This window comes from Heterocephalus glaber, unplaced genomic scaffold (genome assembly GCF_053883595.1).
Source record: "Heterocephalus glaber isolate CG9 unplaced genomic scaffold, H.glaber_assembly_v1.0 deba00001537, whole genome shotgun sequence".
NCBI classification, from domain to species: Eukaryota; Metazoa; Chordata; class Mammalia; order Rodentia; family Bathyergidae; genus Heterocephalus; species Heterocephalus glaber.
Genome location: NW_028258332.1, coordinates 6,465,013 through 6,479,474, shown reverse-complemented (window position 1 = coordinate 6,479,474; position 14,462 = coordinate 6,465,013). Strand labels below are relative to the sequence as shown.

Here is a 14,462-nt window from a genome sequence, read left to right as displayed (position 1 = left end):
ACTGGCAGTTTGGGGATAGTTCGGTCTCACGGCTTAGCTTAGTGACTGTGTGCCTGCAACTGCATAAAGTAATGTGGGATTTAGAAACTTTATTTTAAAGGCACTATGGCCACGTAATGTGGGAGCCTGGGATGATATGCGTTGCTTGGCTGTGGCCGTGTGCTGTTGGATCTCAGTGGTAACCCTGCCTCTCTCTCCTCCCGGTCCTGCAGAGAGCTGGTCTGAGTGGTCCGACTGGTCTGGGTGCGACCCAGCTGGCGTCCAGTTCCGCACCCGCCAGTGCATCCTTCCCTTCCCGGTGGGCAGCCAGTGCTCCGGGAACAACACCGAGAGCCGGCCGTGCGCTCTCGACTCTAACTTCATCCCAGGTAAGGGATGGGTGCAGCATGGACAGAATCCTTCCAGCTTTAGAGAGAAAACGGGTCAGAAATCAGAGCTGTGTCTGCCCCATGTATTTGGTGAAACAGAAGTGATCCTACCAAACTTTCCAGTTTTAAGATGACTTAAATGCAGCTGTAAAGATAGCTGTAGATTTAGGCTAGAATGCAGTTTATGAATGTAAAAGTTCTTGAGCACAATGTTGTCTGTAAATGTTTGATTCTAACATATTCAGAAGATTTTGCTTCCAAAAACAGGCTACTTGGTTATTTTAATACTGGGTTAAATACTTTGCCAGTGTTTCTCTCTCTCCCTCCCCCTGTGTGTGTGTGTGTGTGTGTGTGTTTGTGTGTGTGTGTGTGTGCAAGCATGTGCACAGAGAAAACAATTCCTTTTGTTTAAGCAACCCTTACTGTCCTGGGGAAATGAGTGCTCACCGTTGTTCTCGCCCTGGAGGAGAGGCTGGTGGGTCTTCTTGCCAGCCCCCTTTGCACTGTGAGATCAGAATTTAGTTCTTGTAAGTGACGTCACCCATTGTATTCTCACTTTAGGCACAGTGCACTGTACGCGTAGAAACCATCTAGTGTATAACCTATGTGCAAAGGTAGACTATGTTGCAAATCAAAGCAAAGACCATCTATTACAATTAGGGTTCAGTTCTACAAACCAGATTTTCTTTGAGCTCCTCCATTTGTGGGAAAGATAATATCATAGGGAAAATTATTAGCCTTAGCCTCACAAGGCACTTTAATTATGGACAGCATTATGAGATGTAATCAAAAGGCATACTGAATATTCAAATTAGAAAAATGTTATTGTAATAAAATTTCTTACACATTATTAATCACAGTATTTTCCTTCACTTGCAGCACTCTTGTTCCATTCTTCTTGCCACTTTCTGAAGCAGTTCTGGAAGTTCTCTTTTATGAGTGTTTTTATAAGTTATGAGCAAAAATACAGTGGATACTGCAGCTTAATCCCATGAAAAGGAAGGCTCATGAAACCATTACAGTGTGTCCTCATCCACCTTGTTCATGGAATTCAGCCCTGTGTGACTCTTGGCTTTTCCAGAAAGTCAAAATGATCCTAAAAGGGAAGCATTTTGAATCAGTTCAGGAGATTGAAGCAGCCATCCCAGTGCAGCTAAAGGACACTCAAGGAAGAGAACTCTGGAAACTGCTGCAGAAAGTGGCAAGAATGATGGGATGAGCATGTTTGAGGAAAGCTGGTTTTAAGGGGGATTATGGAAATGTATTTTTTACTGTAATTTTTTAAAATGTAAACATTCACTATAGTTGTTGATCACACTCCAAAATGTGTAAGAAAGACTTTGTTAGTTTAACCACAGGGACATATTTAATATGAAAAATCAATACAGAAGGCAGTGGCATCTCCAGACTCCTGAAAGGATATTTTTTTCTCAGGGTTTAAAACACTTAGAAGACCTGACCTCTTCTGGGGTCTCTCGCTTGTGGAGTTCGCGCATGTCAGGAAAAAGGTCATGAACTCCTGAAGAATAACTTAGTTTTTAAGTCACCTTAGTTGTTAAGGTGATTTTGTTGAGTTCTGGTAAATTGTTTCCCCCAAAGAGAATGTGACAACACTGGCTGTGTTGAGACAAAATATTCATGCGAACACTGTGGGGAACCTGCAGCTGGCAGGTGTACCGGAAACACTGCCTTTTAACAGGAAGTCAGCAGAGCCCTGGTTTCAGCCTAAGGGGCTGAAGCACTTTCTTTCTGTCCTAGTGAGTCTCCTTTCGTACCAGAGGTTGATTAAAACAAGCCTCAGATTGATTAAAACAAGAAATAAATACACTCTTTATAATTAATCAAGGTTTGGGAACTGAGATGCGAATTAGATTCAAAATCATTAGACGTTTTGTAAATGCAACATTAATATGAATGTCCTTCCTGCCACCTTTTATGCATTGTGATTGGAGTTTTGTTCTTCCAGAAGTATCCGTGGCAAGATCCAGTAGTGTAGAAGAGAAAAGGTGTGGAGGTAAGTTTTTCCTTTTAACTAATTTCTCTTAGGTGTCCTAATACTTCTAATCATTTCTCATCCCTATCCCTACATGTTTTCTGTGTTTCGCTCTTGACCCAGTGGGGAAACTCATGGATCCCCCAATCGTGTACCTGTGTATAATGGTAATAGTTAATATTTAACCTGTGGGTCAGGGGTTCTCATGGTGGGGTCTCCAGGTCAGCATCCTCAGCATCCCCTGGGGACTGGATGGAAATGCAGATCTCCAGGCCCCAACTCCACTGACTGAACCAGTGTCTTGCTCGTGGGGTCCAGCAGTCTGTTTTTAGTGAACTCTGCAGGAGCTGCTGATGGACACAAACCTTGTGAATCAGAGACAGTGATGCAAGCCACAGGTAGATCTTCCAGGCATAAGACTGAATCCAAGCAGTTATTTACATTTTCATGCAAACCCATGGCAGCCACTCTCAAATCTCCAGATAACAGGAATGACTGTCTTGTAATGGGACATAAGATGATACCTGTGTCACCCGAGGGATTTTTCAAACTTTCTACAATGAATGTCAAAAGGCTGCATTCCTTGGTTCAAGGCTACGCTAAATGTGGACTTTGAACATGTCTGAATGGAAGGGCTGGCTGTCCAATCTCTAAATCCAGTGACCATATCCACCTCTAATTATTTGAACTAATGTCCATACTAAGATGTTCATTTTCACATCTGTGGCTGACAACATTTACATGCTCATTCCTACCATAATCCATCCCACCAGGGTGATCCAGAGAGCTCGGCACGACAGGTTTTGGTCTGTTTATACCATCATAGATTTGAGAGCTTCCCAAGCATATTTTAGGAATGGACTATGGACTTACCATTGTGAACTGCATTGCCTCGCTCCTCACTGTGGTGCAATCTCTCTGTTTAGTCAGACACCTGTTGATCCACCCACCCTCTCATTCAGTAATCTGTTATCAGCTCTGTGAGGCACTGAGCTTACTTACACTGGACACCTGAGTAGCCCCAGCCCATAGAGTAGGGCTCATTGGGGAAAACTGTCCCCTAGCAAGCGTGTCTGGGGATATTTAGGAAGACGCTACAAATGTCTTTTCCCTGACAAAGCAATCAAACTTTGCACAGTTAAACCAACTGGTAGTTGGTCTGTATTCCAGCTTTATTGACCAAAAGTAAATTTAAAAATAACAGCAAAGAAAGACACATTTTCAAAGGAAAGAGCCAGACTAAACAGTCTCCAAAGAGGTTTAACAGGCACTCTTTTCCCCTCTGTGGAAAATGTGCTCTTATTGAGATTTTTCAACTTAGCTATTTTTAGTTGCATGAGACACAAAGACTCCATAATCCTCATGAAGATGTCAGTGGCCTCAGCCTTCCTGAGGCACCTGCAGGATCAATTCATTTGACTAATGACAAAGTATCTGCATGCAGAGGTCATCATACATCTTCTGTGTGTTACAGTGAAATACGAGCTATCGGTGCGGCAGGAAATATTTTTATCTGTATGTGACACTGACCCCAGAGAGTCCTAGCAGCTGGAATACAGAGCAATGGGAGCCGTGCGATCCTGCATTTACTTATCTTAAGGACAAGTCCGGGGTTCAGGAAGATTCTGTGGTTGTTGGTGGAACAGCCCCCAGATGCTTCATCCAACTCTCTCAGGCTCTGAGACAAAACCAGGGAAGGCCAAGGTGTGCAAAGTCTTCTGTGGTCATTGGCCAGGTGGGCCAGGCAGGGAAACCTGAGGCGGCTGTCTGGGATGGGGCAGTTGCAGAAAGCTCCAGTGCTGCCTGCCTGGACTGTCCAACCGTCAGCGCTGAAGAGCAAACTCCTGCGTCAGGAGCTTCGCTGGAGTCTGGAATTCCAGGGAATCTAGCAGCTGGACGCTGGCTGGGTTGACCCTGATGCAAGAGGAAGCAGCCTTGGGTCACTGCATCCTTCCACCTCAGGCAACAGGTGCATCTCTCAGGGTCTCTGGAACGTGGTGTCCAGGAGCAGAGGAGCACAGTGTAGGGGAAGCTGAGGTTCAGGGGCAGATGAGGGGTACTGAACTTCTAATACCACGTATTTCGGGGAGCTCCTGAGGGCCCCTCCCATCCTGAGGCTCAGCTCTGCCCTAGTGCTATCCCCACCCTGGGCCTCCATAAAGACCAGGAAGGACTCAGTGAGAGAGTCCTGGTGACCCGCTGAAACTTGCCCCCTGGTGTCCCCTGGTGAACACCAGGTGATTCCTTGATACCATGTGTCAGCTCTGAGCCTGCTCCGCTGGAATGGAACCCTTCCGAGCAGTGAGCACGGGCAGTAGCACCTGGGTCACGGGGCGTGGGGAGGAAGCTCTGTGATCCCTAGGCAGGAGGCCAGGGGCTAAGGTGCAAACAGAGCTGGGGTAGACCTGGAGTTCATGTTGCCGCCAGAGCCCAAGGCCTTCTCCTGCAGCCAGACAGGCCAGTCTGGGCTTCCTCATGGTTCCACGGGTCCAGGTTTGACAGATCACAGAAGGACACCAGGTGGGAGGCACCACTATGACGCATAGAGGAGACACCTGGGGAAAAGTCGGTGTCCTTGGGGTGTGCTCTGAGTAGGGGAGACAGGAGCCTTATAACCCACGGGTGGTTAGGCACACGGTGCAGTGCAGTGCAGTGCAGTCCAGTGCAGTGCAGTGCAGAAGGACGGAAGGAAGGAAGGTCCTGTTCTGTCTTACGTGACTCTCTCCAGCCCCAGCTCTGTAACTGAGATGTCACCTTTGCTCCCAGAAAGGCTTGACACTTTGACAGTGGTGTTTTCCAAACTCACAGTGGATGCCTGCACTTGTATTGTTGCATCTTGGGCATCATGTAGGCCTTGTGTCACTCAGACCTCTCCTGTTTCAGTGATGTGAGTCCACACCAGCTCACCTTTTGAATGTTTATACTCCTACCTCAAGGAAAGGCACGCAAATGAAGAGGTGCTTACTGAATGGAAAAACAATAGGTCACAAAAGAGTTACCACAGGGCCTCTTAAAAGACCATATTTTGTTCCTTTAGCACAAATCCTTTATTCTTTGGAGTAAACCATTTTCCTGATAAGACCATCAGAATACAACACACATGGAAAAGTAGTCCACAGGATTCTATCGACACATGTGCACAAAACACAGATGTGTGCAGAGATCTCTGGAAGCACCCTGAAGACGTAGTTACAATAGTTACCTTTAGGAAAGAAGGCAGACATAGTTTTCCTTGAGAGCCTTTGCAAGTTTCTAATATTGTATAATGTGTGTATATTCATATTCAAAAATATAATGGAATACATGAGAATTCATGTAAATGGAAACATTTTTTAAATAAAATGAAGTATAATAAGGGAATAGGGGAAGTCAGAGTGGCTTGCAGGTATGTAGGGATCGGACACCTCCCTCAGGCTGTGAACATGCCATGGCGGATGCCCATGAAGGAGTAAGCATACACTGTTCCCGAGAAACCCCACGGGCCAACCTGTGTCTCTTTTGCCTTTTCTCTTTCTGTTTTCACCTGAACGTTCTGAGCAGTTCAGTTGTTTGGTCTTTTCAAGCATGGCATGCCGTTGCTTTGTCTTCCAGAGTTCAACATGTTCCACATGATCGCTGTGGGCCTGAGCAGCTCCATCCTCGGCTGCCTCCTCACCCTGCTTGTCTACACCTACTGCCAGCGCTACCAGCAGCAATCCCATGACGCAACTGTCATCCACCCAGTGTCTCCTGCCCCTCTCAACACCAGCATAACCAACCACATCAACAAACTGGACAAGTACGACTCAGTGGAGGCCATCAAGGTAAGGAATCAGCAATGACAGCTGCAGCCAGATGTGCCAAGGTCAGTGGACCCTGGGGGTGTTAGCAAAGGCCAGTGGTGGGAGCCCTAGTGACACAGTAGGTGATGTGGGAAGAAAGCCCCTTGACAGTGAACTGCCTTTTTAGCTTTGCTTTGCCCATGCTAAGATGGCATCTCCCACTGGGAATATAGTTACAAAAGACACATGAAGTCAGCAATGAGTAAACGCTCAGCCCCATTTGTGCTTTGTGCATTTGAAGAGAGGTCATGCAATGAGAAGAGCTCCCCCACTGAGAACGTGTACAGGGCAGCAGCGATGAGGGCCACACTGTGGTAATCAGGTATCCAAGTCTATTGAGCTTCTTTGCCCCTCAGGGTCTTCCTCTTTGAAATGGGTATAACAATACATACTCGCATTTTGTTGGGAGGTTTCAGTGACAGGCCTCAGCATCCAGCAGATGGTAACTGCTGTCCTTGTGTTTGTGAGGGGCATCGGATCAGTTGTGTAGCCAGAAAGACAAGGGTCCTTGTCTGCTTCCCCGGCCTGCCTTGTGACCCACTTAGATGAAGGACCTTCCCCGAGCTAAGTCGGACTAGAGTCTCATATCCTTCTTAAGTTGGCGCTTTCCTTCAACACTGTTGGGGAGAGTTTGGATGGCTCCCCTCTGTTCTCATGGATTCCTACAAAATCAGATTCCTTCCTGTGTGAAAATGTGGAGTGTCATCGGCTCCTACAGCTTCAGGTGGTCCCAGAGCCTCACTGTCCCACCCGATGCCTCCCTGTCCCATGACTGCCTTTCTCCATTACCTCAGCAGACATGCAGCCAGCTGACCGTGCCCCGTGCCCCATGAACCCTGCCTGGGCCGAGATACAGAATCCATCAGCACTGGCCACAGTCAGGCGCTGGGCCCAGGGATGAGCACCAGGAGTAAGAGCAGGCCCTTAGAGCCCCCAGAAATGGTCTCCTAGAGTGCAAGGAGGAACAGGAGCTCCTCCCATGAGCAGGGAGCTTCCAGACCAACTCGCAGAACCCAAGGGGCTCCTCTGAGCACGATTCCTGTGCACTGACGGGTCTGTGCAATTCAGCCAGTCTCTGTTCCCGATACCATCCAGTATCTGCTTTTACAGTGGTCAGAAATGGCACTGCCATGAAGGCAGTGGACACTGAGTACATGGATGGCTGCCTGGGCTTTAATGAATCCTAGAATTTTCACCCGAACCTCGCCCAGACCAGTCCTGAACAATTGGTCTCTGCCTACTCAGCTTCGTCTTTATTTTGTCTTTATGTACCCTCTCCTAGGCATGGTTAACTTCTTTGAAATCACAGGTGACTTTAATGACTACTGAAGGGCCTTGGTCAGAGGAGGCCACTCGGCATACTAAGTGCAGAGTGAATAGAAATCAAGGCCTTTGAATCTGAAGTGTTTACCTAAATAAGCCAAGATCACTGGTAAACATACTTATCCACTGAAATCTGAAAGCTACTTAAATATATTCTTGATTTATGTGGTAATATTTAAAGTGTCTATTAACTGAAAATCATTCAAGTTTTTCTAGAAGGTTCAATTTAGGTTTTCTGACACCCTGCTTCTTTTGGTTACTTCTTCACTAAAGTTCAAAGGAGAACCAAATATACGGAAGACACCTAACCTCATTCTAGTTATTAGTCAAGTCTTCCATGAGGCAAATAATCTGAGGAAGCCAACAAGTGAGAAAATACTGGGTCAGTAGGAGAGACCTGAAATTCAACATCATAGGCTCCTGATTATATTCATGCTAGAATATTACTTCCTGAATATTCTTACATCTTTTCTCTCTATATATATTTTACAGGCATTTAACAAAAACAACCTGATTCTCGAAGAAAGAAACAAATACTTCAACCCACATCTCACTGGAAAGACCTATTCTAATGCCTACTTTACAGATCTCAATAATTATGATGAGTACTAATAGCTCTTATATTTTTGGCTTCTTGTAAATCCTCAGTTCTGCAAAGCCTGTGCTCCACGACTTCCATGTTTCTGAGGCTTCTGGGTGGAAGTCTGGGTCGATTTCAAGTGCATTTCAAGCCAAGAGTGCTCCATTGCTGCCAAAAATACACACCCTTAAAAGCAACAAAAAACTAAATATGACATCATGAAAATCTGGTCTACAGCACACACTTGATCATTGTTAAATGATCCATGGTGTGAAGTTTTTTACTGTGTTCAGCCTATTTCTCTAACGAGTCCATTGTCCCATGAGCTTTCTTTTACATATGTGCCACTCATGTTGGAAGGAGTCTTAGAAATGCAAATGTCTTCTTCATTTTGAGCATAGATCTTCATGATGTTTTAATTCAAGAAAATAAGCACCTTATCTGAGAGGCCCCTCTATCCATGAGGCCCGTATTATTTGATAAAATGAAGAAAATGAATTTGGCCTAACAGGTATTCACCATGACCTCCCACCTTCTCCAGTCTGGAAAATACTGCGGATTCTCAGAAGCACCCATGTGCGGACCTGGAACGCTTCCTGCTGCCCGGGAAGCCCAGGGATCCCACCTCCCCTGCACCTGCCCAGGTGACGGTCAGCTGAGGCCCCTCCAGGTCCGGAGGCCCAGACGAGACTGTGCTCCGCTGTGGAATGAGCGTGCGGAGCAGAAGCGCAGACCCAGGGCCATGGGACAGCACTCTGCAACTCACTACAAGGCCACCTTCACTCCAATTTCCAGGTTTCCTGTTGGCCCGAGCCCGCCTGTCTGGTCCACAGGACGGTCCCACAGAGCAGCCGGTAGAATAACCACTGATCAGCAGGCTGATGACTCCACCCCACCTCTCCCTGCACAAAAAAGTCTTGAACCTTGATATTGCCAATTAGGGAAAGTATTGAAAGTATGGATTTAAAACTGAAAATAATTTTTTTAAATGTCCCATATTACTCAGAGTATTGGAAGAACTGATGCTTAATGATGAGCTTCCTTTTGTTTTCCACCTCCTGGATAAAACTAACACATGGCATCTGGCCCCAAGCAAGAATGATGTGTAAAGCTGGCTTTCTGGACCTCAGTGCTGTCTCCCTGTCCACCTGTCCACAACCCCACCTCTCCCTGCACTGAGGCAAGGGTGGCACAGGGGCACCTGGGTAGTCGGGCCGGAGGAAGGACTGGGAGGAAGGGCTCTGACCATCCATGTGGCCTTGGTCTCCATTGTGGATTAGCATTTCAGGGCATCCTAAGGCCATCCCTGGAAGTCTCCAGAGGTGAGAAAGATAAATTACTCACGAACATGGATCCAGATAGCGTGTGGCAGTGGGTGGAATAATTTTTAAAAGTAAGAACAAAATGAAAACAGGTCATCTGCTGCCTCTGGCCATTATAAGAAAGGCCCGAGCTGATATTGATACATGTACTTATTGATAAATGAACCTTCGGATTTGTGAAAATGTACAGTACAGGTAGTGAGGAACACAGTTATTCACTTTTGCATTTCTGTCTTATCCCACTTAGAACAGCGGTCTCAGAGAATGTCAGGAAGATCTCATGACTGATGATGAGTATAGCTGAGTTCTAAATATCCTAAAATACCTGGGTTAGGAGCAGGCTCTCTGTTCACAGTTCTGTGGGTCTGATGCTTGGGCTCTTGCGAGCTGTTAGTGCAAAGGGAAGGACAGGGACTGTTCAGGCACCTCTGGGCATTTCATGCACCTCGTGCACATGGTGTAAGTGTCCTGTGTTGTCTGCACCTGCCCAGCATTCACTCAGTAGAGGAAGCAAAGCAGAAGGTTTCCTGATTGCTTCCAGGTTGGATTTTCACTGGACGCTTTGACTCATCTCTTTAAGAAAAAAATCCTCACTGGATAGCACATCTTAACTTTTTTCTTTAAATTGCCCTCTCCTAAATATTTTCTAAGCTTAAAAGATCATTTTATCTCCCCTAAGAAGGAGGCTACTAATATTTTATGAACTTGTCACTAAAGTTGATGTGAAATACTTTCCCGATGGCACCCCAGCTGGCTGTAAGCAATCATGCAGTGATCAGGAAAACCACTCTCCCTTCACCCCAGATTCTCCTGTTGCGGCTGATGCAAACCTTCCAGATGAACTCTGCACAAAAAGCAGCCCCACATTTTGCTCCCCGATACTCTGTTCAAAGGAAAATTGCACTTCCCCTCCTCTCTCGTAACAGGAGAGCGCTTGGTTCAGAATAATTGAGCTGCATTTTAAGTGATCCACCTATCTGCCGAACAATCCCTGGCTTCCCTTTCCTGTGCTGCTGTTGCTTGTGGCACTGTGCACTGTCACCGCCAGAGCTCTCCGGGCCTGAGCCTTGCATGTGGCCCACGTGGTGCCTGCCATCCGCAGAGCTGCCCCCTCCACAGAGCCGCTCTTCTGCTGGCTGGAACTTTGGGTCTAGGATTCCTGCTGAAACCTGTGCATCCAAATTGAAATTCCTGACAGACATTTGCATTTTATTTCTCCTCCCTCCCTCTCTCCCTTCCTTCCTTCCTTCTTCTTTCCTTCCTCCTTTTTGTGTTCATGCGGCACAAGTAGAGACTTACATTTTTAAGCTGCACATGTTTGACCCTATTGTCAAATAAGCACAATTTAATTTCTAGGACTATGTCTGGGTATGGTTGAACTATGGCTGATTTTCATTAGGAAGGTGGCTTCAATCACACATTTAAATTCTTTGAAAGTAAGGCCCCACATTGATCAGAGTCCTTCCTCTGGTGTACACTGGTCACCACGAATCCTATAGTACACTGACACTGCGGACAGATGGAATAGCAGAATTCCTGCATGAGGCACAATGGGTCCTCCCTAAATATCGGGGGGCTTTGGTAAAACTGTGGGCTTCATTGTCTCTCAGTGATGTGAACTCAGTGAGTGCTGAGGAGCTTTCGTGCTGGGTGAGGCTCAGCTACACAGGAGCCACTGTCACCAGACCCCCAGGCATTTCCTTCAAAACTTCCCCAAGATGCATTTCTATTCCTCCTCCCTCTAAAGCTTAAAGGAGGCATTGAACTTCCTAACTGGTGTAGGGATGTAACCTTAATCATGTACACTGTGCTTGGAATTAGCACTAATATTAAGGGAAGAATAGGTTCCTTGTGTGCATGGAGGGATAGGCAAAGATTCCACAGGAACTGAGAATTACAAATGGTGGATGGATGTGAGGGGGTCCCTGCCAAAAAACACCTCTGTCCTTGGGAAAGGTCAGTCCACATGCTCTGGGCTGAACTGGGGATCTGCTCCCTTTGACTCATGGGTGATGCTAGAAAGAAAAGAAGCAAATGTGGCAAACAGTCAGATAAGTAGATGGCAAAGAAAATGGGAGATAGGTCTTTCCTTAGCAAGTGTTGTGGATGGTCCCTCGTGAGACACTGACCACATGCACAGTTCTGTTATGCTGCTTGGCCTCTTCCAAGCTCAACTGCTCAGATGCAGGAGCTTTAAGCTACAGTGTCCATATCTCTTCTTTCTCTGCAAGGGGATGAAAGTCATGGGAGGTGAAGGCTCTTCCAGTGAATGTTTCCACCTGAATCTCTGTAGAATTCATGGGGCTTGCCTTCAAAGAAAGGTATGGATAAGTTCTCAGCCAAGGAGAAGCCATGTCCCTGACATTGCAGTGTAGTTGAATATCACAGGAAACTATCCTAAAATACATCAAGCGTGCACTCAGCTAAGCATTTTGTCTAAATGCAGCTTTGATAGCATTGGGTTCACAACTATCTTCATGCTTATTTATTTTTATTTTAGAGTAAATAAAATATTTCTCAACACTGGCCACTTTCCTTGTCACCTTTGTCCCGTGGCCATCAACTGTTTTTACCATTAAAGCTTCCTTTACGTTTCAGTGGGGCTTTCTTGTTTTGAGTGGTATTTGGGGCTATCTTCACTGAATTCCCACTGGAGCAGCTAGGCAAAGACTTTAGGTTCTGATAGTCACTACAAGGAGCTGCATCAGCCCCAGTTCTCCAAGTGACAGGGTTGTGTCTGTGTCTCATGGCTCCAACAATGAGTTTTCACGAAGTTGTCAAGACAATAACCTTACATCAACTCATGAACAAATTCTGCCATTGTTTTTGATATGATACCTGCTGGAGTTCACAGGTGGCATTGGCCATGTCCAGGCCATCCATTCATCCTGACTCTTACTGCATGATGTCATTGGAGATTTATGTTGCCACGACATCGTCAATATTTGGTTACTAATTTTCATCTGTCCTAGATTTCATCTGTGCTATAGTTTTCTACCGTCAGATACTAGAAGCCATTCTGAGCCATTCTGGGCAATGAGTATAAAGTCAAAAAAGTCAAAGTAATATTCATTTGCACCTAAGAAACAAACGCACAAAAGGAAATTCCATGCACAGTATTTTGCCATGTAAGATAAAATATGTGGAACACAGGAAACATTGTGGAACTTTTTTCTGCTGTTCTCTCCTGTTGTGGTTATTAATTAAAATTGATTTAAAGATATTTCATAATGCTACAAATACTAAGCCAAGGCATTTAGGTTGTCTGCTTTGATAACCTGATAAAAGAATAAGTATTGCTTTAATACTTACCTCTTTTCTCTTTGGAAAGTTGCAAAATGAGATGGGATGTTGGATTATTGGCAGCAATTTCTAAAATGACTCTTCTTTATGGACTTATATTAAGATGCATTATTCACATTTTTTAGCAGATGGATCAAAATGTTTTATTCAGTTTCACATTGAATTATCAGAAATTTGGTATGCATTATGGAAGTATCAGGAATGGAGACATTTTTGCTTTTAAAATATAGTTCACAATGCAGTGTGCTTAAGACAACTACTTTCAGAGCCTGCCACTCCTTTTTAAAGACCACATTTTGGGAAAGAGCTTATTAATTCTGCTGCAGAAAGCACTCTAGCTTATATCCCATGATCAGACTCGATATCAACTCTTGCCTAAGCAGCAGGGTTACTGTGTAGACACAGTGAAGCTTTCTAGTCAATGACACCTCCAGTTCTAGAAGGAGAAATGCAGAGTCTAAAAGCACCCATGGCATTTCTTAAACTAGGCAGGAAAATCCATCCCACCTCTTGGGATTTAGTCAGAAATATGAGGCCAGTAGTTCAAACATGATCCTCTTCTTTCTCAGTTTTTCGACAATTGAATGCCAAATGATTCAAATGTTAGACACATCCAAGTGGAGAGCCAAGTCTGGCGTCTGAAAGGTGGGAACTATGCTTCTACAATGATGCCCTCTCTGTAAGTGCGGATAGTTCACTTTCTTGTAAAAAGTTGTTAGTGCCTTGTTTCAGATGATGTTTCATCGTCACACCTGGATATTGTTGGTTCCACTTAGAAGCAGAGAGTTGATTGGATACCCTTAAAAGAAAATCACCTTGCCAGGCTGCTTTGAACTCAGGAATAGGAAAAGGCCAAGAAGCCCTTCATCTTCAGATGTGGCCTAACTCCCGTGGCGGGGGGTTAGCTGAAAATTCAGGTTCACCGGCTGCAAGCTCACACAGACTGACACCACTCTAAGTCTTGCGTCTTCCAGGAGCACCTGTGTCCATTGTGATGGGAGCGCCGGGTGGTATGTCCATGTTAGAGCTGTGTCTCGGATCCTCCCCAGCCAAGTCCGTAGGCACAGAAAGCCCAGACCCAGGCTTCCAGTGGCCAGAACAGGAATGGGAAGTGTGGGGTGAGAACCACTTAGATCATTGTCTGATTTGTTTTATTTTTGAACTCAATGTCAAAACTGCTTCAAAATTTACAATAGCTACCAACTCTCAGTTTGCATTTTGAAAAGGTAACAGTGTTCTCTCTGCTAAAGTCTATTGCTTTTCCCTCACACCATGGCTGCATGCTGAACTTGGGCTTGAACTCCTGCACTTTGAAGGAAAGCACATAGGGACTGACTATGTGGGATCACCACATCAGTTCTGCCTGCCAAGAAAACACACAAGCTTGGTCCAGTGTAAGATTCCTCAAACCTGTGTGTTATTCCACTAGACTTGAGTTTAAACATGTTACGCCTCATTCTGCGTTCATTTGCTATTGCCTGTTTTGTGATACAAAATAAAGTTATTTGGGATTGTTTACTTTTTTCACTGATAATTCTTCCAAACCAATTTCAGCCCTTGGTAGACTTGGAAACAGTTACTAATCTTAAAGTTAATTTTAATTTAATCGATCCTTTTGTATAATCGAAGAGTTTTCCCACGAATGAACTAGTTTGGCATGTCTTCTACCTTTGAATGAGAATGTGGAATATCAGTGGATCTTGCAATGCTCGTGAGTTGCTGAGTATTTTTTTCAAGGGACTCTTGGGCACG

General features: G+C 45.2%; 1 protein-coding gene across 7 annotated transcripts in view; it reads left to right on the top strand.

Moving 5' to 3' along the window:
• The window catches only part of Sema5a (semaphorin 5A), a 483,148-nt gene extending 468,922 nt beyond the window's left edge, over positions 1-14,226 (top strand). For all 7 annotated transcript variants that reach the window (XM_087189197.1, XM_004845176.4, XM_021258604.2 and 4 more), the window contains 4 exons: positions 213-368; positions 2,335-2,382; positions 5,953-6,164; positions 7,998-14,226. In XM_087189197.1, the coding sequence (XP_087045323.1) occupies positions 213-368; positions 2,335-2,382; positions 5,953-6,164; positions 7,998-8,117 (536 nt within the window). In that variant the 3' untranslated portion in view covers positions 8,118-14,226. The remainder of the gene's footprint in view (positions 1-212; positions 369-2,334; positions 2,383-5,952; positions 6,165-7,997) is intronic.
• The last annotated feature ends 236 nt before the right edge of the window (positions 14,227-14,462 follow it).